At 52.7% G+C, this 23,639-nt stretch overlaps 1 protein-coding gene across 1 annotated transcript in view; it reads left to right on the top strand.

Annotated features, from left to right (window-relative positions):
• The window catches only part of CRHR1 (corticotropin releasing hormone receptor 1), a 37,936-nt gene extending 15,402 nt beyond the window's left edge, over nucleotides 1-22,534 (top strand). Inside the window, exons 2-13 of the mRNA XM_049780131.1 lie at nucleotides 1,313-1,400; nucleotides 6,937-7,056; nucleotides 10,865-10,950; nucleotides 14,766-14,872; nucleotides 15,299-15,419; nucleotides 15,510-15,663; nucleotides 16,842-16,902; nucleotides 19,808-19,880; nucleotides 20,024-20,109; nucleotides 20,322-20,457; nucleotides 20,550-20,591; nucleotides 21,519-22,534. Coding sequence (XP_049636088.1) covers nucleotides 1,313-1,400; nucleotides 6,937-7,056; nucleotides 10,865-10,950; nucleotides 14,766-14,872; nucleotides 15,299-15,419; nucleotides 15,510-15,663; nucleotides 16,842-16,902; nucleotides 19,808-19,880; nucleotides 20,024-20,109; nucleotides 20,322-20,457; nucleotides 20,550-20,591; nucleotides 21,519-21,659 — 1,215 coding nt within the window. The 3' untranslated portion in view covers nucleotides 21,660-22,534. The remainder of the gene's footprint in view (nucleotides 1-1,312; nucleotides 1,401-6,936; nucleotides 7,057-10,864; nucleotides 10,951-14,765; nucleotides 14,873-15,298; nucleotides 15,420-15,509; nucleotides 15,664-16,841; nucleotides 16,903-19,807; nucleotides 19,881-20,023; nucleotides 20,110-20,321; nucleotides 20,458-20,549; nucleotides 20,592-21,518) is intronic.
• The last annotated feature ends 1,105 nt before the right edge of the window (nucleotides 22,535-23,639 follow it).

The raw sequence follows: 23,639 nt of genomic DNA on the forward strand, positions 1-23,639 counted from the left end.
ATAGGTGCATTCATAGTACATATGAGTGCATGCATGCATATGTGTGTTTACATGAACACACATGTCTTGGCATTCTGTGCACATGTCTTTGTATTGTGTCCATGTGTGCATTTGTATGCCTATGTATTTGGTCATATGCACCTTGGTATTGCATAAGTGTGCCTGTGTGTATATATGGGTGTCTCGTGTAGACATATACATACTTGTCTCAGCATTTCATGCATGTGAATATATGTATGAGTCTGTCTCATACATGTCTCATATTGTGTGAATGTGTTATATATCTGTATGGATACATGCATAGATATGTGGATACATGTCTTGCATTACATATATGGGTATCATTTGTAATTGTGTCTCAGAATGTCATACATGTGTGTTTAATACATGTATTGTTGGGTGTGGGCATTGTGTACATACATCCCCCACCCTTTCTCCCTAGGTAACTTGACCTTACCTGCAAGACCTCGCCCATTCCTGGGAGGGGTCTTGGAAAAGGTAGATAAGGCCTTTGACCTAGGGGATTAGGGATCTGGCGCTTCTGGTCTTTGGCCAGCATGGAGGTGAAAGGGAAGATGGCTGAAAGGAGTTAAGATGCAGGGCAAGCTAAGAATAGCAAACGCTTAATAGGTTATGATATAGGCCACACATGTGGTGAATAGGGCATGAATAAAGTTGATGCTTCTTGATGCCTGTCTCTGGATGAGTCTGATTCCGCCGTTCACCTAAACCTGGGACCCGCCAGCTGGATGGGGGTTGCGGAGCCACGTGGCATGGAATGGCTTCCACCTCCATCCAGCACCATCGTTAATTATTTAATGCAATAGTCTCAGCATTTCATGCATGTGAATATATGTATGAGTCTGTCTCATACATGTCTCATATTGTGTGAATGTGTTATATATCTGTATGGATACATGCGTAGATATGTGGATACATGTCTTGCATTACATATATGGGTATCATGTGTAAATGTGTCTCCGAATGTCATACGTGTGTGTTTTATACATGTATTGTTGGGTGTGGGCATTGTGTACATACATGTCTTGGTGTTGCCTGCGTGTGTGTATATGTGTGAAGATGTGTGATACATGTCTTGGCTTTGCCTTACAAACCTGTATGTGTGTGGGAGGTGGCTTGCTCAGTCATGTTCTCTGTCAGCTCTCTAGCCCCCTGTAGCTCCTGACTTTCCTGACCACAGGGACATGTGGGTGGAGGCAGGGAGTGTCTGGAGAGGGTGTTGGTGGTGGGAGCCTGCAGGCCAATGGCTCAGGCACTGGCTCACATGCTCTTTGCCCCCCTGTGCCACCAGGCCCTCCTGCTGCTGGGACTGAACCCCGTCTCTGCCTCCCTCCAAGACCAGCACTGCGAGAGCCTATCCCTGGCCAGCAATTTCTCCGGTGAGTACCTCCACCCCCTCCACAAGACTCTGGGTACCCCAACCCCAGCCCATCCTTGATCCCCATCTTCTAGGACCTGGGCAAGAGCCTTGACTGCAGTTAGGAATTTCAGAGCCCTCTCAAGGCCCCCCCAGATTCCTCTCCCTGAGAGCTGTGAGGACAGTTCAGCCATGGTCACTGAAGGGAAGTGCCAAGAAAGCAAAGTAGTCATCCTGACTTCTGGTCGCCCCAACCTTGGCTCTGGGAGAACCCAGAGCAGGGCTTGCCTTTGGGCAGAAGTAATAGCGAGGGTAAAGGTCACTCTGTCTGCTGCCCATAACAGGGTGAAAACTGCCATTTCTGCTGCTGTGGCACTCATGACCTGACACCATGAAGCTAAACAGGTGCCAGACCCCTCTGAAGATGTCAAGGACATGAAAACCCAGTCTTCATATTGGCCTTCTGAGACCCTGGACCTCTGGTTCACACATAAGGAAACTGAGGCACAGTTTCCTTACTCCCGCCACAGCCCAGCTTATTCTGGGTTTGCGCCTCAACACTAGTTCTGGCCCTGCCTGAGTGGAAAATGCTGCATAACCACAAATATTATTGATTCTTGCATAGCTTTATAACTTCATTGTGAAGTACTTTGGAATAATTACCTTATCTCATCCTCACAAGCATTTCAAACCCAAGAGAGGGACCCAGAGCAATAGTACACAGTGGGTAAGGTGTTTGGCTTGCACATGGTGGAACCAGGCAAGGTCCCAACATCCCAAATGGTCCCCCAAGTGTGCCAGGAGTGATCCCTGAGTGCAGAGCTAGGAGTAACCCCTGAGCACAGCCAAGCGCAGCCCCCAAACCAAAATAAAAACCTGACTGGGTACTAAACAGAGGCAAAGTAGAGTTCCCTATGACCCCTTGGACACAGATCTTGTGTTTGGGCCTCCAAGGCCTCCCTTGCTCCCTCCAGCCAGGTCTGGGCTGGAGCTGCTTCCATCAGGGAAGTGTCTTGGGGGTTGCTGTGCCCTGTGAGACCTTCAGGTCTCTTCGGATCCATCCACCCCTGTTGGGCTCTCAAGGAGCAGAGCTGTGCCTGGTTCCTCCCAGCAGAGCGTGTGCTGGAGAAACGAGGTTGGAGCAGGAAGGAGGTGGTTTCTGCAGCCTAAGCCGCTACCTCTGGCTGTGGGCTTCCAGTAAGAGGCCGGGTGAGGGAACACTGCTTCTGGGGGAGTAAGAGGGATGGCCTGTGCTTTCCCCCGATTCCTCATTTTGCTCAGATGTAAGTTGGCAAGGGGGAGGAGAGACCCGCCTCTAGAATCTATTAGGATTAGACACACTCAATTTGATAGCAATTGTATAAACCCTGGCATCCCTCACAGTTGCTACAGTTTAAATTTTATTGTTGGTGGCAGTGACAGGCTTTATAGAGATTTCTGTGTCACTGGAATAAGGGGAAAGCACTGGCCATGGATTACACTCATTGGGGGTGGAAGATAGGTCAGAAGATGGTGTGGGGCTGGAACACTAGTGCAGAGGTAGGGCATTTGCCTTGTATGTGGCTGACCCAGGACAGACCTGGGTTCAATACCTGGCATCCCATATGGTCTACCATATGAGATGGAGATACTTTTGAGCGCATAGCCAGGAGTAACCCCTAAGTGTCACCGAGTGTGCCCCCCCCCAAAATTAAAAGATGGTGTGAACTTAGAAAGGATTCCTAAAAGAGGAGGAGGAGACACTTTGAGCTTATACCAGTCCAAAAGAACCACTGCTCTGAGCCAATGCAATTTGACTAGGTTCCAAATCAGCAAGTTTAGTAGAAGGACAAAAGACAAGTGAGGAGCCGGAGAGATAGCACAGTGATAGAGTGTTTGCTTTGCATGTTGCTGACCCAGGACGGACCCCAGCCAAGAGCAATTTCTGAGTGCATAGCCAGGAGTAACCCCTGAGCATCACCCGGTGTGCCCCCCACCAAAAAAAAAAAAAAGACAAGAGAAAGAAGAGAAGAGTAGTGAGCTTGGGAAATTACTGAGAGCAGGAGGCATTTAATTGCAAAATGGGCCAATATGGGCCAGGAAATTGGGACGTTCTTGTGCAAGAACCTGTAGCTCTAGAGCCTGGTTCAGCAGATTGGAGCACATGTGGGAGCCCTGAGTTCAATGCCCAGCACCACATGGTCCCCCAAAAGCTGCTGGGAATGACCCCAAGAGCTGGTGTGGCCCTGGAAGCAAACAGCAGGTGTGGGTATACTAGTAGAGTGGGAAGGAGATCCCTGAGCAAAGCCCCCAGATCCATTGACTTGATTCTGCTCAGAAGAAGCAACACCTGGGAATCCACTAGGGTGTCCCCTGTCCCTGATAAATTGTGCCTCTTCCCCTTCACTGTGTCCTCTAGGACCAAGCCTTGTCCCCCATCCCATCCCAGCCTGCCTCTCTTCAGGGCAGACAACCCCTCACCCTCTCCCACAACCTCCAACAATGAGCTATTTCTCTCCCGACACCAAGACCTGCCTGGACCTATGGGCACTGACAGGGACAGATGGCGAGGGTGGGGAGAGGGATGGGGACAGATGGACGGCGCGCGTCTGCCTGGGACAGCTGGAACCGAGCCGAGCCTTGGGGCCTCTTGCCTGCCTCAGGATCAGGGACAGGCCCCTTAGGCTTCATCTCCATCTTATGGCCTGGAACTCACGGGATCATGACACTGATATGACAAGATGAGGAAATAAGCATTAATGACACCACAGAGCAGCAGAGTCATGTTGCCGTAGGCCGCTGTCTTTGGGTAATGCAGTAAAGAGGGGACCCTGTAGCACGATCCTGTGCCAGGTTCCCTTCCAACTGCTTCTGTCTCCTTCAGTCCTCACAACAGTATCATTAGAGACTATATCTGTTTTGCGGAGGGGAGGTGACTTGCCCCTACACAGAGAGACTCAGCAGTGACCCCATGACTAGAGCCAATTGGATCTGACTCCAGTCACCACCATTCCCACCACCATTCCCTGGCTTCCCAGAGAGCTGGGGTACCACGGTTTCCACATATTCAGGCACCCAGAGGTACAGCGTTTCCCTTGCTACTTGCCACTTCTCATCTCCATGCTGGGTTTATACACCGCCCCCAATTTTCTTCACAGCCTACGGGGTCCTTGGTGCTCTACTATGAGCTTAGAATGCAAAGGGAAACACCTACAGAATCACAGAACAGGTCTCCTATTGATCCACAAAACTACAGAACACATGGCCACATGTGGCCACTGAACCACAAAACAGGAGGCTGTGCACTGGCCCACAGGACCATAGAACAGGAGGTCACTAAGATGCTGGTTCTACAGGTCATAGACCCCACAAAGTTCTCTTTCTTCTTTATCCCAGAGGATGCAGCTCACCCACAAGTTGGCTGAGCACAGAGCAGGACTTTTGCCTGCCCCTTGCCTCCTCCCAGGAGACACTTGCAGAAATGCAGCCCATGTCTTTTTGTTTTGTTTTGCTTTTTTTTTGTTTTTGAGTCACACCTGGCAGCGCTCAGGGGTTACTCCTGGCTCTATGCTCAGAAATCGCTCCTGGCAGGCTCGGGAAACCATATGGGATGCCAGGATTTGAACCTCCAACCTTCTGCATGCAAGGTGAATGCCTTACCTCCATGCTATCTATTCGGCCCCAACAGACCCATGTCTTGTTGCCAACAGCTGCCATCTGAATAGGCAACAGTGCATGTTTTAGAAACTGCCCTTAAGCTGTTGTCTTCTCATGAGACATCCCTTTCTCAGGCTTAGACCAGACACGGGTGAGAGTCCTGCCCTGTCTAATGAGAGAGGCCTAGGGGAGGAGCAGGTTCCATTGCCCTCAAGAGTTATCATCACAGGGAGCTGCTGATTGCTGGTTCCCTCCAGATCTGCTGGGAAGGGGTATCTGCTTAGCAAGGAGATATCCCAAACCCCCATCCGTACGTTCCCTGTGCTCCTTTCCCTCTTGGAGGCTTTGCCTCAACTGGATCCTCAAGAGCTGGATCTGGGCTTCACTTACAGGGAAGCTGAAATCTGGGCAGGAGGCAAGATTTCAGGCAGGAATCTGGACAGGTGGCAGAGCCTAGGAAACAGCTGAGCTGGGAAATACAGCAGGAAGCAGCACTTTCTGGCCAGAATGTTCGTGCCCCAGTGGGGCCACCCCCTCTCATCCTGCACTTCAGGGTCCACCCTTCACTCCTTGCCACCTTCTTCCTCAGTTTCCTTGTCTAGAGGAAGCACTGAGGCTGCATGGTAGTGAGGACGGACAGGAAAAGAGGCCCATGATGTGGTCTCTCCCTTGTGCCCTCAGGGGCCCTCTGGGCACTGTGCCAGGCACACTAGCTTTGCAGCCCTGCTTTTACACCCAGTGTACCCCAGTGTGATTCCTTCTCTTCTAATGAAGCACCATGGTTTAAGGTCGCCACTCTGCCACCTCGATTCTCTTGGCTACCCCTTGGGTAGGTTTGGTTTAAAGGGTAAGCCCAGAAAGAACAGGCTCAGCTCAGCCAGGGTCTCAGCAGGAGTCAAGGGGTTTTGACTCCCACAGGCTGATCTGGAGGCACAGCTGGCGGTCCACACTGGGCCCCTCTCCCTGTCCCTAAACCCTCTCAGTGGACAGTTTACCTCACCAGGAGGGAGTCCTGGGAGGTGTCCCAGATTGTCCTCAGCTCAGCTCCTGCCCTTGGAAGGTCAAAGCCAGCCCATCTCCTGAATTATCATGGGGCCCAATGCTGCCAGCTCCCCACAACTACACACACACACACCCTCCCTTGCACACTCACACAGACACACTCATACACACATTCATTCACGTATATTCACATAGACCTGCACACATTCAAACCACCCCTGCACACCCATTCACAAACCTGCACACCCACATACTTTTCTAGTTCAGATCTCTACCCTTGGGGGTTCCTAGACCCCATTGAGAATCTAGTAAAAGTCACGGGTCCATTCCCAATTCAACTGACAAGTATAGACCAGTTTTTCTTAGATCTCAGATTCTGTGAATCTCTAAAGCTTCCAAGTAGACTGAAATTCCGAATTCTGGACTGGTGCAGATTCCTTTTTTTGCACAGAGAAAGAAAGACACAAAGGCTGCGAGTGAATGAGGGCAGAGGGCAGTGGTCACTGGTGTAGGCTGTGAGCCACAGACTCAGTTTCCTGTGTGTCCAACTCATTCCAGACAGCCCCTCCTCTTTCTCCAAGAGAATGTCCACCCCAGCTGCTGTTCCCACCTCCCACTCCAGTTTTCCTTTTATATTTGTTTTGAGGTCGCACGCAATGGTGCTCAGAGGTTATTCCTGGCTCTGTGCTCAGGAATCACTCCTGGCGGTACCCGGGGGACCATATGGGATACCGCAGGATGGAATCTAGGTCAGCACATGCAAGGCAAGCACCTTCCCTGCTGTACTGTCTCTCCGGCCCCACCTCCCACTCTCTGTCCCCTTCTTCCCTGGGGTCCCTCCTGTCCCGGTGTGTGTCCTGTGTGAAGTTGGTGCTTACTTGGGGTGCCCACTCTACCTCAACCCCTTTCTCTACCCCCAGGACTGCAGTGCAATGCCTCGGTGGACCCCATTGGCACGTGCTGGCCGCAGAGCCCGGCGGGGCAGTTGGTGGTGCGGCCCTGCCCTGCTTTCTTCTATGGCGTCCGCTACAACACCACAAGTGAGTGAGCATGGGAGGGCCAGGGAGAGGACAGAGAGGTAGAAAACAGAAACAACCTGCCCTGAGCCACAGCCATAGTCATAGCCATAGTCAGCACAGGCATAGGGTGCTCTACTGGGCCCCATGCACCGTAGGTATAACTGTGCAGCAGAGGAGACATGGAAGAACTCGGTCCTCACTGCTCCTGGGAAATGGCCCAGGTCAGTCTCCTACAGGAGCAGCTGGGTTTACCCCAGTTCTGATGTCACCTTTCTCTGTGTCCCCAGACTGTTCCTTAGCCTGAGCCAGGAGAGTCACCAAGCCCCCAAATGAGCATGTGTCCCTGGGCTCGCAGCAGCTCTGAGCCCCCTCACCCCTACTATGTGCCCTCCTTTCAGGACTCAAGGGCCTGTGGTGCCTACAGGTGGGGGTGAGCAGGGGTGAGCTGGGATCTGTGGACACTCGATCTCCAGTAAACACCTCGCTTCCAAGAGGCCCCAACCTCTACCTCCGGGCTTTGCAGTTCCTTGTGATACCACCTGTCACCCCAGAATTAATTCTATGTCTCCTGTTAGTGACTCACCCCCTGATTATTGACAAAGCAACAGCTGCAGACCAGGTGCCCCCACAAATCTAGGAAAAGGGGAGTGCTGGGTGGGCCTGAGTTCAGCATCCAGGTGGGTGTGAAAACCAAGCACAGACATGGGGGTCCCCACTAGCTCAAGCTGCTGTGTGTTCCCGGGCCCCTAATGAATGATGTGCAAAGCCCAGAACCACCCAACAGACCTCCTCCACTCTATCCTTGGCCTGGTGGATAATGGGATCAGGTTGGGGTGGGCACAGCCACAGCTCTGGGCTTCTGTACCCCTGTCCCGGGGTCAGAAGAAAGGAGGCCACAGGGATGTAGATGGGCAGAAGGACTCAATAGGGTTAGGTGCATGGTTGAAGAGCCTCTTGACAGTGGGGAAGGTGAGACTGAGGCCCTATATAACTGAGGCTGGCTCAAAGTAGGGGAGCTGAGCCCTCTGGTCCAGGTATTCCAGGAGAGACACAAGGAAAAGGCCCCCAGGAGGGACTCAGAGAAGGGGCCTCCAAGAAAAAACAGGCCAGATACCTCAGAAAGGCAGCTCTGAGATGGGACATGGGAGAGCCTCACCCTGAATCTGACACATCACCCCAATAGCTTATCAATTTATTCTGGCCCCTCTGCTATCCATCAGGACCCTCTACCTCTGACCTTGTCATCTTCTTCTGAGGCTTCCCATTTTGTCCACAGTCAAGCCCACACCCCAATGGGAATCTATGTGCCTGTCCCCAGCCCTGACCATTCACTAGCCCACCAATAAACAGGACAGGTTGGACTAGTGCCCCACCAGGTACCTTTGCCCTGGGCCTTTCTGCCATTCGCATGCCCGTATGCAGGGGTAAGATGAGGGGTTCTCTGCCCTGTGGCCTGAGGAGAGAACTCCAGGAGAGGTGATAGCCCCATGAGGTGGAGACCCTTTAGATGGCACCCCCTTCCCAGGTTCCCCTTGCTGGAGTAAGAAAGACCAGGAACACACGCGAGTAATCAGCCACGCAGGGAATCCGGGGCAGAGACTCATCATTAGGCCCTAATTGACTCGTTTACTGATGAGGAGCTGCTGGGATGCTGGGAGCTGCTTCTTGCCGCCCTCCTGCTGCAGGCAGGCACCGGGGCCACCGCATTTCCAAAAATACCCACATTCCCGTGATCCCCTGCATGCGAGCTCCACTCGGCAATTAAAGACGAGGGAGCGCATCCTCCTGGCAACGGGGGCGCTGAAGTTGGCCCTTTATCTGCAGGGCTTTCTCTTCTCCCCAACAAAGCCTGGGAGGAAACTCACTTCCACCCAACCATAGGCAGGGGTGCCTGGACCCAGGGGTCATGCCCCATTTGAGAGGGACAAGGGACACATTCGAATCTTATGTAAGATTATATAAATACACCCCAAGATAATAATAAATGATAAAAGCAGTTGCTTGCCTTGCACACCAGGAAAGCCCACCAGCTGCTGCGCTCAGGCTCCCAGCCCTCCCTACACCTGCAAAGGCAGGAGACCTGCTAGGATCCTCCACACTGGAAGAGCCCCGAGAGGTTCCCCAAAGTCAGCTCCTGCTGGGTGGAGCAGCCTGTGAATCTAGACTCGCTGCTGCTTCTCCTACAGCCAGACCTTCCCCCACACACCCCAGACTGCTGCTCCCCAAGTTCTGCATTGGAGAGCCCCACTTGCAATAAGGCCTAAGACTCTGCATCTCCCCACATGGTGCCTCCCTCCTCCCCAGTCTGTGCCCAGAGGTTCAACTCAGCCAAGAAGAGCTTTCAAAGGCATCAGCCTCATTTCCTACCTGCAGGGACTGGCTTTGCTAACGAGGAGTCTGGAGGACCCAGTGGGGGAGGCTTAGTCTTGGGTCTTGGAGGCCAAGCTGGAATGGGGGGGCTTCCCTGGAGGAGGCAGCAGATCTCCCTGCCCCCACCCCTTCTTGTTTTGAAGCCTTGGTACATGGGAAGCTCCCAGGCTGATGGCCCCTCGAACACACATCTCTGTGCCCCACTAAGACGGAGCCTGGAGACCAGAGACAGAGTCGAGGCTAGCAAGGAGGTCCAAAGCAGAGCTGTGTCCACTAAGCTTCAGGCTCAGGAACTGGGGGGGACTCCAGCTCCTTCCTATCCTGTCAGGGCTCACTGTTCTCCCCACCCAGCCAGCCAGAATGAAGGAATTCAAGGAGATGTATTTAGAGGTACCCCTGCCTGGCAGGGTTGCAGGTTGAGGCAGGTGACTGTAGCTGGGACAAAAGAAAGTGTGAGATTTGGAAATGTTTTTGGTGGGTTCTGCCCCTGGTAGATGTCAGCACTCAGATTTGGATAGGAAGAGGGTCATGGTGGACAGATGACAGGAGGCTGCAGGGACCCCTCATGGGCTGCTTTCAAGTCTTCCTCCTGAGCATAGTGGGTCACAGAGCCCCTTAAAGATGTTCTGAATGATGAGAGGGGTCAATCTGAAGGCCCAGCACCTCCACACTCTCAGCTCCTCAACTTTGAGCCCCACATTCCCAGAAACCACACACCCAGACACCCACTTCTAGTCCACTCCCTCCCACTGACTCCTGACCCTCCATTCTGTCCAGAGAGACTAAAAGTGTGGACGTACTCTGAGGTGGGCTATGAAAGGGTCCCTTGGAGACCTGCCCAGAGTCAGCCCGTGTCTCCCATGTTGTCACATGAGGACCCCTACAGGAAGTCCTGCACAGTGAACCTGTCATTTCAGGTGCCTCAGCCTGCACACAGCCCCCAGATAGAGCTGGGATCCTGGAGCACATCCTTCTTTTCCTACAAGACACTCTCAGATCTCAGAAGCCCACACACCATCTAAGGCTCATAGGGAGACAGCCCAAAGACTGCTGAGGCCAGTCCAAGGACCATGGCAGTACTGCTCAGTGGGCAGAGCTAGAGCCAGTGGCAGAGAAGAAGGAAGATTGGGGTTAGGAGAAGTGCCTCTCCCCTTTATGCCAGTGCCCCAGCAAGCAGGCCTGTGCATGAGAGAGGCATGGACTGACAGATGCATGTTTGGATGGGAGGAGGGAAGTATGGAATGACTGGGGACTGGCTGGTGCCCCACTATGCCAAGGAGGCAACTCTTCTCTCTCTCTCTCTCTCTCTCTCTCTCTCTCTCTCTCTCTCTCTCTCTTTCTCTCTCTCTCTCTTCTTTCTCTCTCTGTCTCTCTCTCACTCTCCTCTCACTCTCTCCCCCCCCTCTCTCTCTCCTCTCTCCCTCTTTCCTCTCTCCCTCTCTCTCCCTCCCCCCCTCAGATAACGGCTATCGCCAATGCCTGGCCAATGGCAGCTGGGCTGCCCGCATCAACTACTCTGAATGCCAGGAGATCCTCAACGAGGAGGTAAGGCTTCACCCTGGGCTTGGCTGGGCCTGCTCCCTCAGGGCACAGGGGTGGGAACCTTAAGACTGACACAGGACCCTGTGCAAGAGAAAGAGCCAGCAGGTAGCCTGTGGATGAGCTGGGGATGGTGGGGGCAGCAGGCAGCCTGGGATGAGCCGGGAAGTATAAGCAGGCTTCCCCACGAGCTGGATCAATGATTCCAAAGTGGTAACATCTTGGGGATTAGAAAACTGCAGGGAGGTCATAGCCTGGGTTTAGTTAAAGGGAATTTTGTTTATTCCCTTACAGAAGGTAGATTTCCAAGGGGCTGAGTTCTCTCTGCAGAAGGACGTCTTTTCTTTTGTTTGTTTGTTTTGTTTTTGTTTTTGGGTCACACCCGGCAGCACTCAGGGGTTTCTCCTGGCTCTATGCTCAGAAATCACTCCTGGCAGGCTCAGGGGACCATATGGGATTCCAGGATTTGAAACACTGACCTGCTGCATGCAAGGCAAACGCCTTACCTACATGCTATCTCTCTGGCCCCGTCTTGTTTCTTCCTTCCTTCCACATGCATGGGGGGGACTGGGGTCTCAGCTCTGTCTTTTGTGCTCCTAAGCCCCATGACGAAGGAGAGCATAGGGTGAGCCAGCAGCACTGTTCCAGGCACTGTGGGCTTTGAGTACATATGTGTTCTACTCACACAGAACACAGACTCAAAAGGGACAAGTGGGATCATGGGAAAACCATTTCATCCTGTCCCAGGAGCAATCTTCTGAGGTTCCCTCGGTGCTTTTCCAGAGACGCCTGCATCCCGAGGGACAGCTAGCACAGTGCCTTTCCCTTCACTTACACCCAAAAGCTACCTGTCACACCTGCTACAATTCCTTCGTTCCTTCTTCCTTTCCTTTTTTTTTTTTGTTTTGTTTTTTTTTTGTTTTTTGGGCCACACCCAGCGGTGCTCAGGGGTTACTCCTGGTTGTCTACTCAGAAATAGCTCCTGGCAGGCACGGGGGACCATATGGGACACCGGGAATCGAACCAACCACCTTAGGTTCTGGATCAGCTGCTTGCAAGGCAAACACCGCTGTGCTATCTCTCCGGGCCCTTCCTTTCCTTCTTTTCTTTCCTTTATTTCCTTTCTTTTCCTCCTTTCTTTCCTTCTTTTCTTCCCTACTTCCTTCCTTTTTCTTTCTATTTTCTTTTCCTTCTTTCTCTATTTTCTTTCTTCCCCCTTTTTTCCTTTCTTTTTCCTTTCCCTCTGTCTTTCTCCTTCCATATTTCCTCTCTCCTTTCCTTTGTTTCTCTCTTTCCTTTTCTTATTTTTATTTTTATTTATTTATTTATTTATTTATTTTTGGTTTTTGGGCCACACCCAGTTGTGCTCAGGGGTTCCTCCTGGCTGTCTGCTCAGAAATAGCTCCTGGCAGGCACGGGGGACCATATGGGACACCGGAATTCGAACCAACCACCTTTGGTCCTGGATCGGCTGCTTGCAAGGCAAACGCCACTGTGCTATCTCTCCAGGCCCCCTTTTCTTATTTTTAACATTTTTTTAATTTTATGATTTTTTTTGAGGGATGAGGCATTCCTGGCTGTGCTAAGGGACCACTCCTGGCAGAGCTCAGGGGATCAAATGTGGTACAGAAATTAAACCCAGGTCAGATGCATATAAGGCAATCTGCTAGACTATCACTCTGGCCCCTTTTTGTTGTTGTTGTTGTTATTGGTTTTGGTTTAGGTTTGTTTTGTTTTTTTGTTTTATGGACCACATCCAGCAGCACTGGCTCTGCACTCAGAAATTACTCCTGGCAGGCTTAGGGGACCATATGAGATGCCAGGGATCAAACCTGGATCAGCCATGTGCAAGGCCAATGCCCTACCTGCTGTGCTATTGCTGAGGCCCCTGGGGCCTCAGTTTTTAATATTTTATTGATTGAGATTGTGATTTATAATACTGTTTAATGATGGTTCTTCATGTGCTACAATGCTTACATTTTCCACAAAACCCCTGTTTCGAGGATCAGCTCCCTTCAGCACATGGAGTGCCTTGTTCCCCCTTGTGTGGGCACTATGTCCATAAGTTGACCCAACCCAATGCCATATCTCTAGCCTCTGCCCTCACCGCAAACAGCCACAGACAGTGACAGATTTCGCATGGGTGGTTTAGGGTAGATTCGTGGAGAGATTTGCCCCTGTCCCACTCTCCAGTCTGCATCCTAGCAGGAGTGAGGGCATGGGCAGTGGACTCAGAATTTTGGGGTATAGAAGACAAGACTGGTGTGGGCAGGACCTGGAAGATGTGAAGAGAAGAGGCTGTAGACACCCCATCTACATGAATGACCTGCTTTCATGGTCACCCAGAGCAAATCCCAGGCTGTACCCCACAATCCCAGGTCCCCTATAAGCAGCCCATTCACTCACCTTTCAGACTGGGACACTGAGACCAGGAAAGGAAGTGACCTCAGCACCTTTACGCTTGAGTCCAGGCCTTGTGGCTCTCGTTTTGGCCCAGAGGCAGGCACTGGGAGTGAAGCAGACAAAGGATGAAGAACAGCTTTTCCCACCAAGCAGATGCCCCGCCCTGAGCTTCATTAAGATGCTGGGGTTCAGTTGCTTCATTCCAGAGCTGCCAGACTTGGGAGGGTAACAAGAAAGTGGGGAGGTTTGTGATCCTCAGTGGTCAGATAGCCTGATGAAGGCAGGAGTCCCTCGGGTGGCAGCACCCACACAATGAACCAGCATGGGATCGCCTTGGTGGGGTCTGAAGCTGTCCCACTAGCCTATCAGGGGCAGCAGGGAGCTTCCAGGGTCCTAGACAGGAAGGGAGGGAAAGGTTGGAGTACAGTAGGATGCCCCACTGGGGTCCAGGTCTCCACCAATGTTATGGCGAATTTGTCTGAGCCTTTTGAACCCTTGCCTCTGTTCCTTTTGATCTGTATTCTCCTCCCCCTCTCATTGTGATGGGGCAACTACACATTTGGTTATGGTACACTCTCTCAGTTGAGAGTGATGCTCCTGCTGCTATGTGTGATGCTCCCTCTCGGTTGTAGGCGGTGCTCCCACCGTTGTGTATGATGCTCTGGGTGGTGCCCCCCCCCTCAGTTGAGAGTGGTGCTCACACCACTGTGGATAATGTTCACACCCCACAGGGTAGCACACCCGGGGTGGGGCAAGGGAGCCAGCCACTTACTACCACCTTGGATCGGGAAGGATTTGGGGATGGCGGAGGCAAGAAGTATGGTTCCTAGGGCTACTAATATAGGGGCTTCCACCCTGGCACTCCCCCACCCCACGGTCCAGGGTCTGGAGTCCCTGTACCCACCTGCCCTTCTGTCAACCCCAGCCTCCTCAGATTCCCCCATCCACTGCCCAGCCCCAGAGCAGCTGCCAGGGTTGGGGGTGGCCTTGTACAGCACCAGGAGGCAAGGACCGGGCTGTGAGAACCAGAGGGTGCCCATGCCCCAGGTCCGTAGTGACGGAACTACTATCAAGATACCGTATCTAGGGTCCAAGAGATAGCATGGAAGTAGGGTGTTTGCCTTGCATGCAGAAGGACGGTGGTTGGAATCCCAGCATCCCATATGGTCTCCCGCGCCTGCCAGGAGCGATTTCTGAGTGTAGAGCTAGGAGTAACCCCTGAGCGCTGCCAGGTGTGACCCAAAAACACACACACACACACACACACACACAAAAAGATACCGCATCTGTCATCTAGTGATGGAGCAGTGGAGCAGGGGGCCAGCTCGGACTTGGGATGGACAGACAGCTGAGGACAAGGCTGTGCTCAGGGGAGCAGGGGCTCGGGCTGGGGCACCCACGCTGTCTTCCCTCTGCAGAAGAAGAGCAAAGTGCACTACCATGCGGCCATCATCATCAACTACCTGGGCCACTGCATCTCCCTGGCGGCCCTTCTGGTGGCCTTCATGCTCTTCCTGCGCCTCAGGTGAGCCCTGGACAGAGGGGAAAGAAGGCAGGGGCTCCTGCCCCAGGGAGTGGGGTCTGACAAATACAGGATGCTCTTGGAAATTATCAGGATCAGGGCCACTTAACACCCCGGAACTGTGCTGGAACCCCACAAGAGAGCCCTGCAGTTCTGAGCTGGAGAGGACTCAGCCCTGGGAGCCTCGATATTTTCCCACCCTCTACACCCTGGGGCTCTAGGGGAGGTGGAGTGCTCATGAGAGAAGGGGTACCCCAGGGCACAGGAGGCTGCTCCTCCCAGTGAACCACAACTTTAAAGTTTTCTTCTGAGGATGGGGCCTTCCAGAAGAGCTCTGGGGCACCTGGGGAGACCCAACTAGGCAGCCCTGTGCCCAGCCTCAGTTTCCCCACTCGCACATCTGGTGCTAACGAGGTTGCTTGGCACCAGGAGCATCCGGTGCCTGAGAAACATCATTCACTGGAACCTCATCTCTGCCTTCATCCTGCGTAACGCCACGTGGTTTGTGGTCCAGCTCACCATGAGCCCAGAAGTGCATCAGAGCAATGTGGTGAGTGAGGGGCAAGGCTGCAGGGAAGGGGGACTTGGGCAGGCTGCCCCGCCTCCCCCACTCAGCTCATCTGGCTGGGACCCATGGCAGGGCTGGTGCAGGCTGGTGACTGCCGCCTACAACTACTTCCATGTGACCAACTTCTTCTGGATGTTCGCGGAGGGCTGTTACCTGCACACGGCCATCGTGCTCACTTACTCCACAGACCGGCTTCGCAAATGGATGTTCGTCTGTATCGGCTGGGGTGAGCTGTCTGCCCTGAGGTGCTGTGGGTGCCTTAACACCCAAGGGGAGGCATTTAGCAGAAGCATGTTGGAAGGGGGAGTCCTGGAAGTTCCAGTCACCTCTTGTTGTTGTTTTTCTTGTTTATTTGTTTGTTTGTTTGTTTGTTTTGATTTTGGGGCCACACCCGGAGGTGCTCAGGGGTTACTCCTGTCTATCTGCTCAGAAATAGCTCCTGGCAGGCATGGGAGACCATATGGGACACCGGGATTCGAACCAAACACCTTAGGTCCTGGATCGGCTGCTTGCAAGAAAAACGCCGCTGAGCTATCTCACCGGGCCCACCTCTTGTTGTTTTAATATAAAATCTAATGTCTGGGCTGGAGAGAGAGCACAGCGATAGGGCATTTGCCTTGCATGAAGCCAATCCAGAACAGACGTGGGTTCGATTCCCGGCATCCCATATAGTTCCCCAGCCTGCCAGGAGTGATTTCTGAGCATAGAGCCAGTCTGGCCCAAAAAATTAAAATAAAATAAAATATAATATCTAATTGGGCTGGAGTGTAGGCACAAACGGTAGGGCGTTTGCTCTGAGCACATAGCCAGGAGTACCTCCTGAACATCACCGGTTGTGGCCAAAAAGCAAAAATAAATAAATAAATAAATAAATAAATAAATAAATAAAAATAATGTCTAATGTCCACGTTTATCTGGGGTAAGGTCTTTCTTGGCCTGGCACACCTTTATTCCCTCCTTTGGATGGATCTGAATATTGCAGGGTAATGGTGGAGAGATTAATTCACAAGCAAAGTTTCATCAGAGTCAGCCAGCTTTATTCCAAGGCCCTATCCGCCATATGCTTTTCCTCACATGGCTTCTATTTTAAACTTATTCCAAGCAGCTTCTTCTTTGCGGCTTCTCCTCTGACTCACTGCCTCTTTCTCTCAGGTCTCTGTCTCCCTTTCAGCTGCTCTCCATGCTTCCTCACTTCCCTCTTCTTTCTCCCAGCCAACACCTTTTATTCTTTATTCCAAACTGCAGACCCCTCCCAGGTGTGGGTGGGTCTGACATCCAGGTGAGATTAACATTTCAATAGAAAGTTTAGGGCATTGGGAGAAGAGCTACCTCAAAACCTCTCAGCTGTGCTGGGACCCCCCCCAAAAAAAACCCTCAGAAGATAACAGACTGCCCCCCCTACAGGTGTGCCTTTCCCCATCATCGTGGCCTGGGTCATCGGGAAGCTGAACTATGACAACGAGAAGTAAGTCACCCCCTTCTCCTCCCTGCAGGGAGGGTCCCCTAAACCCTAGGCCAGACTCCCAGTTCTGTGCTGTCTTTCACCCCAAAGCTCTTCAACCAGGCCCCTGCCTCCCCAGACCATAGTTTCTTCTCAAAGAATGGGGCCAGAATGGAGGTGCTCTGTCTGAGGGATGGGGTTGGATAACATGTCTGGGATCTCTGCTCTGTCCACACACCATCTTGGGGTGTGTCTGCATTGTGGTTCTGTCTCTGCGGAGTTTTGTGAGCTGGGCTGGCCACCGTGGCCTCTGCACCCCTGAAAGAGGGCATCTGAGGTAGTGCAGGGTAGCGGAGGCCCTTTGCATAGACAAGGCTCCAGTGCAAGTCAGGAAAAATAGGCATAATATAGAGACACAAGTCTGAGGCCTGAGCAAGCAGACAAAGATCCTATGAAATTTTTTTTGGTTTTGGAGCCACATCTGGCAGTCCTCAGAAGTTACTCCTGGCTGTATGCTCAGAAATTGCTCCTGGTAGGCTTGGAGAACCATATGGGATGCTGGGGATCAAACCCTGCTCTGTCCCAGGTCAGCCGTGTACAAGGCAAATGCCCTACCACTGTGCTATCTCTCCAGCCCCTTTATGGATGTTTCTGGAATGGACTGTAAGCAGAGCCCAAGGGATCTCATCCCAACTCCTCCAGTCTTGGAGCTCTGCCAGCTTTGCCCTGGGGTGCTCCTGCTGTACACTCTAGGGTTCCCCACTAGATCCTGTCAGTATTCATGTTAATTGCTCCAGAGTGTCAGAGATCTAGGGCTTGGGCTGGAGGCATTGAGGAGGAGCACAGGAAAGGCACAGAATAGAAGGCGACCTTCTAACCGGGGTTCCAGCCACTGGCACTCCGGGAGAAGTCTGGAATATGACATGCTTTTCTGCAGGGGAGCAGACAGATCCCAGAGGGAGGCCTGGTCCCCACACACAGGAGCATTACCCGCACAAGTGTGCAGGTGTGTTAGTATCACAGGCAGCTGTGATGTGAACAGGAGGGGAGAGAGGAAAAACAGGCGTGTTCGTGAGTGCGTGTGTGAATGTTTTCTGAACGGCTCTGGATCTCCACCTTCTGGTCATATGCTGACACTGCAGCGATGGGGATCCAGTTATGAAGCCCAGGACTGGATAGGAGTTGGTCTGCAGGGTGCTTTTGAAAAACTGGAAGTTGTTGTCAACCTTTAAGAATTCAAATATTAGGGACAGACAGATAGCACAACGGTAGGGCATTTGCCTGGCATTTGGCCAACCCGGGAGGGACCCGGTTCGATTCCCAGCATTCATGCTTTGCATGCAGAAGGACGGTGGTTGGAATCCCAGCATCCCATCTGGCCCGCCAGCCTGCCAAGGGTGATTTCTGAGAGCAGAGCCAGGAGAGCCAGGAGTGGCTCCTGAGTGTCGCCAGGTATGACCCAAAAAAACTCAATCAGTCAATTACTCAATAAATAAAGTTGGGGTTTTCTTGTTTGTTTGTTTGTTTTTGGTTTTTGGGTCACACTTGGCAGTGCTCAGGGGTTCCTCCTGGCTCTATGCTCAGAAATCACTCCTGGCAGGCTCAGGGGACCATATGGGATGCCGGGATTTGAACCACCGTCCTTCTGCATGTGAGGAAAACGCCCTACCTCCATGCTATCTCTCCAGCCCCAATAAATAAATTTAAAAAAAAAATAAAGAATTCAAATGTTGGAGACAGAGTGATAACAGAGTGCCTTACATGCAGCCAATCTGGGACAGGCCCAGGCTCAATCCTTATCTTCCCAGAAGGTCTCCTAAGCCTAGGAGCGATTTCTGAGTTCAGAGCCAGCAGAGCCAGGAGTAACCCCTGAGCACCTTCGGGTGTGGCCCCCAAACCAAACAACAACAAAAAGAATCCAAATCTTATTGCATAAAATATTGTCTCTCTTGTGAGCACAACACGAGTTGAAGGCATTGAATCTGCTGACTGTGCAGGACTTCCCTGTGTCCTGTGTGGTCTCACTCCCCAGACCCCACCTTGGACCACTGCGGGTAGAACCAGGAAAGTTGTCTGGGTGAGAATGGTGGACTCCCTGAGGGGCTTAGAGCAGGGGTGGCGAACAAGTTCGACACAAAGAGCCAAAATTTTAAACTGTGAGAGTCAGAGAGCCACACCACGCAGTGACCTGCCAAAACAGACAAACACACAAAAGCATATAATTTTAACAATAATATATTAAACACATATTGCATTTTGCCATTTTGAGTGAGGGTCAAAATCCTGCAGAGATGGTGAGGGTGTGCTGAGTCCTCCACACTAAGAACTAACGGCAAGATGTGACCCAACATGTGACACACGGGTCCACTGCTCGCTGGCCCGTGCAGTTGTTTCCAAGGATGGGAGACGGGATGACGCAGCCTGGTGGTGGGACTACACGCTCGAAGATCTCTCCTCAGAGGTCCCTCCTCAGAAGCAGCAGAACAAAATTCAAACTTGGCAAAGAGCCACAGTATACAAAATCATGATAAGAGGCAAAGAGCCGCATTCATTTTGGCTGGGAGCCACATGCTGCTCGAGAGCCGCATGTTCGCCACCCCTGGCTTAAAGGATCACTCAGATGGACAAGTGCAGTGTGGGGCTCTGAGGGAGACTTTCTTCCCTACTTCTCACACACACATACACACTCAGTACCATTGTGCCTATGTAGAGCTACAGGTTTGAGGTGGGGTATAGCTAGGCTTCCGGCACTCTGGGATCTCTCCGGCAGTACCACTTGACTAGCCCGGCCCTCCTGGACCTCTCAGGACCAACCGTGCTGCCTGTTTTGCAGATGCCAAGGGTAGACTTGGATCCTGCTGGTGTGACTTGGTCCTCTTCCCTACCACTGACCCCCTCCAGACGCCACTTTCTCCTCTTCCTCTTCTAGGTGCTGGTTTGGCAAAAGGCCAGGGGTGTACACCGATTACATCTACCAGGGCCCCATGATCTTGGTCCTGCTGGTATGTACCTGGGTGGGTATAGGAGAGGGAGGTGGGTGGGGAGGGATGTTGGCACTCACTGCAGGAATGGGCTTGGAAAGGAAGATGGAGGGAGGCCAGGGGAACCCAGCGCAGACTCGGGGCACCCTCCTGTGTATCCTCAGATCAACTTCATCTTCCTATTCAACATCGTCCGCATCCTCATGACCAAGCTGCGGGCGTCCACTACGTCAGAGACTATCCAATACAGGTAGCCTGGCTGGGGGGATTCAGGATTCCCAGCAATGGGGTTCTTACTTGCCTGTGCCCCACTCTCTTGACTGGAACTCTGCTCCAGGGCTTGTGGCTCTGCCTTCATGGCTATGACTTCGCCCCATGGCTGTGACTGCTTCCCACTACTGTGACTACACCCCTTGACTGTGACTCTGCCCCCACGGTTTTGACTCTGCCCCCCCCCCCCAGGAAGGCCGTGAAGGCCACACTGGTTCTGCTTCCACTCCTGGGCATCACCTACATGCTGTTCTTCGTGAACCCCGGGGAGGATGAGGTCTCCCGGGTGATCTTCATCTACTTCAACTCCTTCCTGGAGTCCTTCCAGGTACTCTGCCCTCCACTGCTCCCATGGGCATGGGGTGGGCACCTCAGCCTCTGCCCCTGTCCTTGACCTTCTCTCTCTCCCCCCCATGCCAGGGTTTCTTCGTTTCTGTCTTCTACTGTTTCCTCAACAGCGAGGTAAGGAAAGGCCCAAGACCCAGTGATGAGCTCTGCAAGTGGGTCCCAAACCAGTGTGCTTCCAGGCCCTCCTGCCCTTCCCAAACTGCCCTTTGCTCCTACCTGTCCCTGCTACCCTCACCCCAGAGACTTCATGGAAAGTTCTCCCTTTGCATGGCTATGGTGACTTGTCTTGTGGATGAATCAGTGAAAATGGGCCATTTAAACCAGAGCCAGGAAGTAGCTTAGATGTAGCTTCATATGTAGAGGCCCTCTATACCCAAAACCAAAACAAGAAAATAAAAGCGGGCCCGGAGAGATAGCACAGCGGTGTTTGCCTTGCAAGCAGCCGAACCAGGACCAAAGGTGGTTGGTTCGAATCCCGGTGTCCCATATGGTCCCCCGTGCCTGCCAGGAGCTATTTCTGAGCAGATAGCCAGGAGTAACCCCTGAGCACAGCTGGGTGTGGCCCAAAAACCAAAAAAAAAAAAAGAAAAGAAAAGAAAAGAAAAGCAGGAAATGGGTCTGGGGCAGCAGGAACCTGGGGTTGTGACCTTAGAGGGAGGCTCTTATTGGTCAAGGGCTCGAGACACCAGCCAGGTAACTAGGACAAGGAACCCTTGTGACAGGTCACAAGGGTTATGCTGACCATGCAAATCCACAATGTTGAAATAAACCCCCAGTGTACCCCTATATTCCTCATCTGTTCAGCTGCTCACATGGACGGTGCTCCTCAGTGCATTAGGTCCACTGCACTGTGCCCCCTTCACTACCTCCCACTTGGAACTGTCCCCCTACACACACACACACACACACACACACACACACACACACACACACACACACACACAGCTCACCTGCACAGCCTTATGCCTATTTGGAACCTATTGCAGCCCTGGGGCTGGGGGTCAGGGGGTAGACCTCAAACATGCTTTGTTCTGTCCCCAGGTCCGCTCTGCCATCCGAAAGAGGTGGCACCGCTGGCAGGACAAACATTCGATCCGTGCCCGGGTGGCCCGTGCCATGTCCATTCCCACGTCCCCCACCCGAGTCAGCTTCCACAGCATCAAACAGTCCTCGGCAGTCTGAACAGGTGCCGGGCACCACCGCCAAGAGCTGCCATGAAGAGAGGATGGCCAGGGTTTGGCCAGTGCCCTGCCCATGCAGGGGTTCCCTTCTTTCCACTCTCTGGACCCCAGGAACAGTTATCCCTGATGGCCTGGGGGCCCCTCCTGATCTTCTATTTGAACAGATGCTGCTGGAAGGACAGAAAATGAGCCAGAGGACCTGGCTCCTGGGGTCCTGATTCCTGCTCCCCAGATGATGGATGTGCAGTGACAAAGTGGAACAGAAACCCCAAAAAGTCTAGTCTATGACTGACTGTCTTCAGCTGTGGATGTTCATGGACATCAAGGAAGCCCTGGGAAGTTGGGTGCTCTTGGCCTCAGCACCCCATTATTATGGACAAAGCCCTGGTGACATCACCAGGCCCCTCACAGGAAACTCCCAGGAACCCCCTTCAATGACAACACTATGGGAGGTTCCCTGCCTCGCTGCCTTGTCCCCTGGGCTCTAGCACCCTTGGCCACATGATCTCCCACCCTGAGCACCCACATTACGCTCACTTGGTGCCTCCCACCTCTTGCCCAGTGCCCCCCACTCTGTGAGAAGATGGGAGGTGTGGGTGACCCATGGTTTGAGAACCAGGCAATGCCCTAGTTAGAGCCTTTGGAGGGGTTAGTCGATCTCCCATGGGACCCAATGGGGCCAGCCTCAGTCTCCCATGAGGGCAGCAGCGTTTGTACAAGCAGGAAAGTGATCCATGAGGTAACTGGCCCTCAGTCAGTGTTCATAACCCATTGTGGATTGTTCCCCTGAACTCATGCTCTCCAGAATGGGATTTTGGGGTGCTGGCTGGAAGATGGGGGCACTCATGTAAATAATACTATTTATCTTTTCAACCACACCTGTGTCTGGCTTGATCTGTGGGTGCCTCAGGAATGTGGGTGCTACAGCCTTTGGAGTGATTGTGGGGCTGGGAAAGCTGATTTCACAGAGGAGTGCTAAGTAGGCCTGGGGGCAGGTCCCTGCTTTGGCTGGACTGAGGATGACCTGGAAGTGAGGTGACCTGTGGTGACTGGGTTGGGGTTTGCAGTGACAGCAAGGGGGTGGCCACAGGGTTAGACAGGAGGGTGCAGCTATGAAGGCACAGGAGTGACAGATGTGTCCCCAGTGACTGCAGCCTCAGATTGCAACCCTGAGCATGCCCAGGGAAAGTGACCTAAGACAGTAGGGGAGAGGGACAGGACATCAGAATGTGAAGATGGTGGAGCCGAGCGGCGGTGCAGCGGTAGGGTGTTTGCCTTGTACACAGCTGACCTAGGACAGACTGTGTTTCAATCTCCAGGTGTCCCATAAGGTCCCCCAATCCAAGAGCGATTTCTAAGTACATAGCCACTGAGCATCACTGGGTATGGCCCCAAAACAAACAAACAACAACAAAAAATGTAAAGATGGTCGCTACTGCTGCCAATCTGTCGCCTGAACTCCACAATGATAATGAATATGGGGGGGGGGGGTAGGGAGAAGACGAAGGAGAGAAGACAGACGGGGCCATCTGCAGCCATGTGGGGTACAGCTAAGAGGAGCTGGACAGAGGCACTCCAGGATGAGACTCACTCCTGCACTGCCATGGGTGAGGGGTGCCCCAAATTGAGGAAGCAAAAACTCCAGGAACCCCTCCAGAGAAGGCAGAGACTTTGCCCCAGCCTGCAGTGACCCTGAGGGCCCAGGCCATGGCTTCTGTGGTAGAAGTAGTGCAGACACTGCACATTCAGAGGGGCCCTGGAAGAGAGGGATGAAATCTGGGGGCTGGTAGAGAAACACAGTCCAGGTTCTAACACCCTCACTTACAGGAAATTTGCTGCTGGCTCCTGTGATTGTTCCCACCAAGCATCTGTGGGCACTACAAGTCACAGAACACAAAACACAGGCTCTGTCAGGAGCCTACCCAGAGGGCTGGCCGTGCTATTACACTCAACATCCACTCTCTATTCCTGGCTGTGCTTC

The sequence above is a fragment of the Suncus etruscus genome, chromosome 1 (assembly GCF_024139225.1).
Source record: "Suncus etruscus isolate mSunEtr1 chromosome 1, mSunEtr1.pri.cur, whole genome shotgun sequence".
Taxonomy (NCBI): Eukaryota; Metazoa; Chordata; class Mammalia; order Eulipotyphla; family Soricidae; genus Suncus; species Suncus etruscus.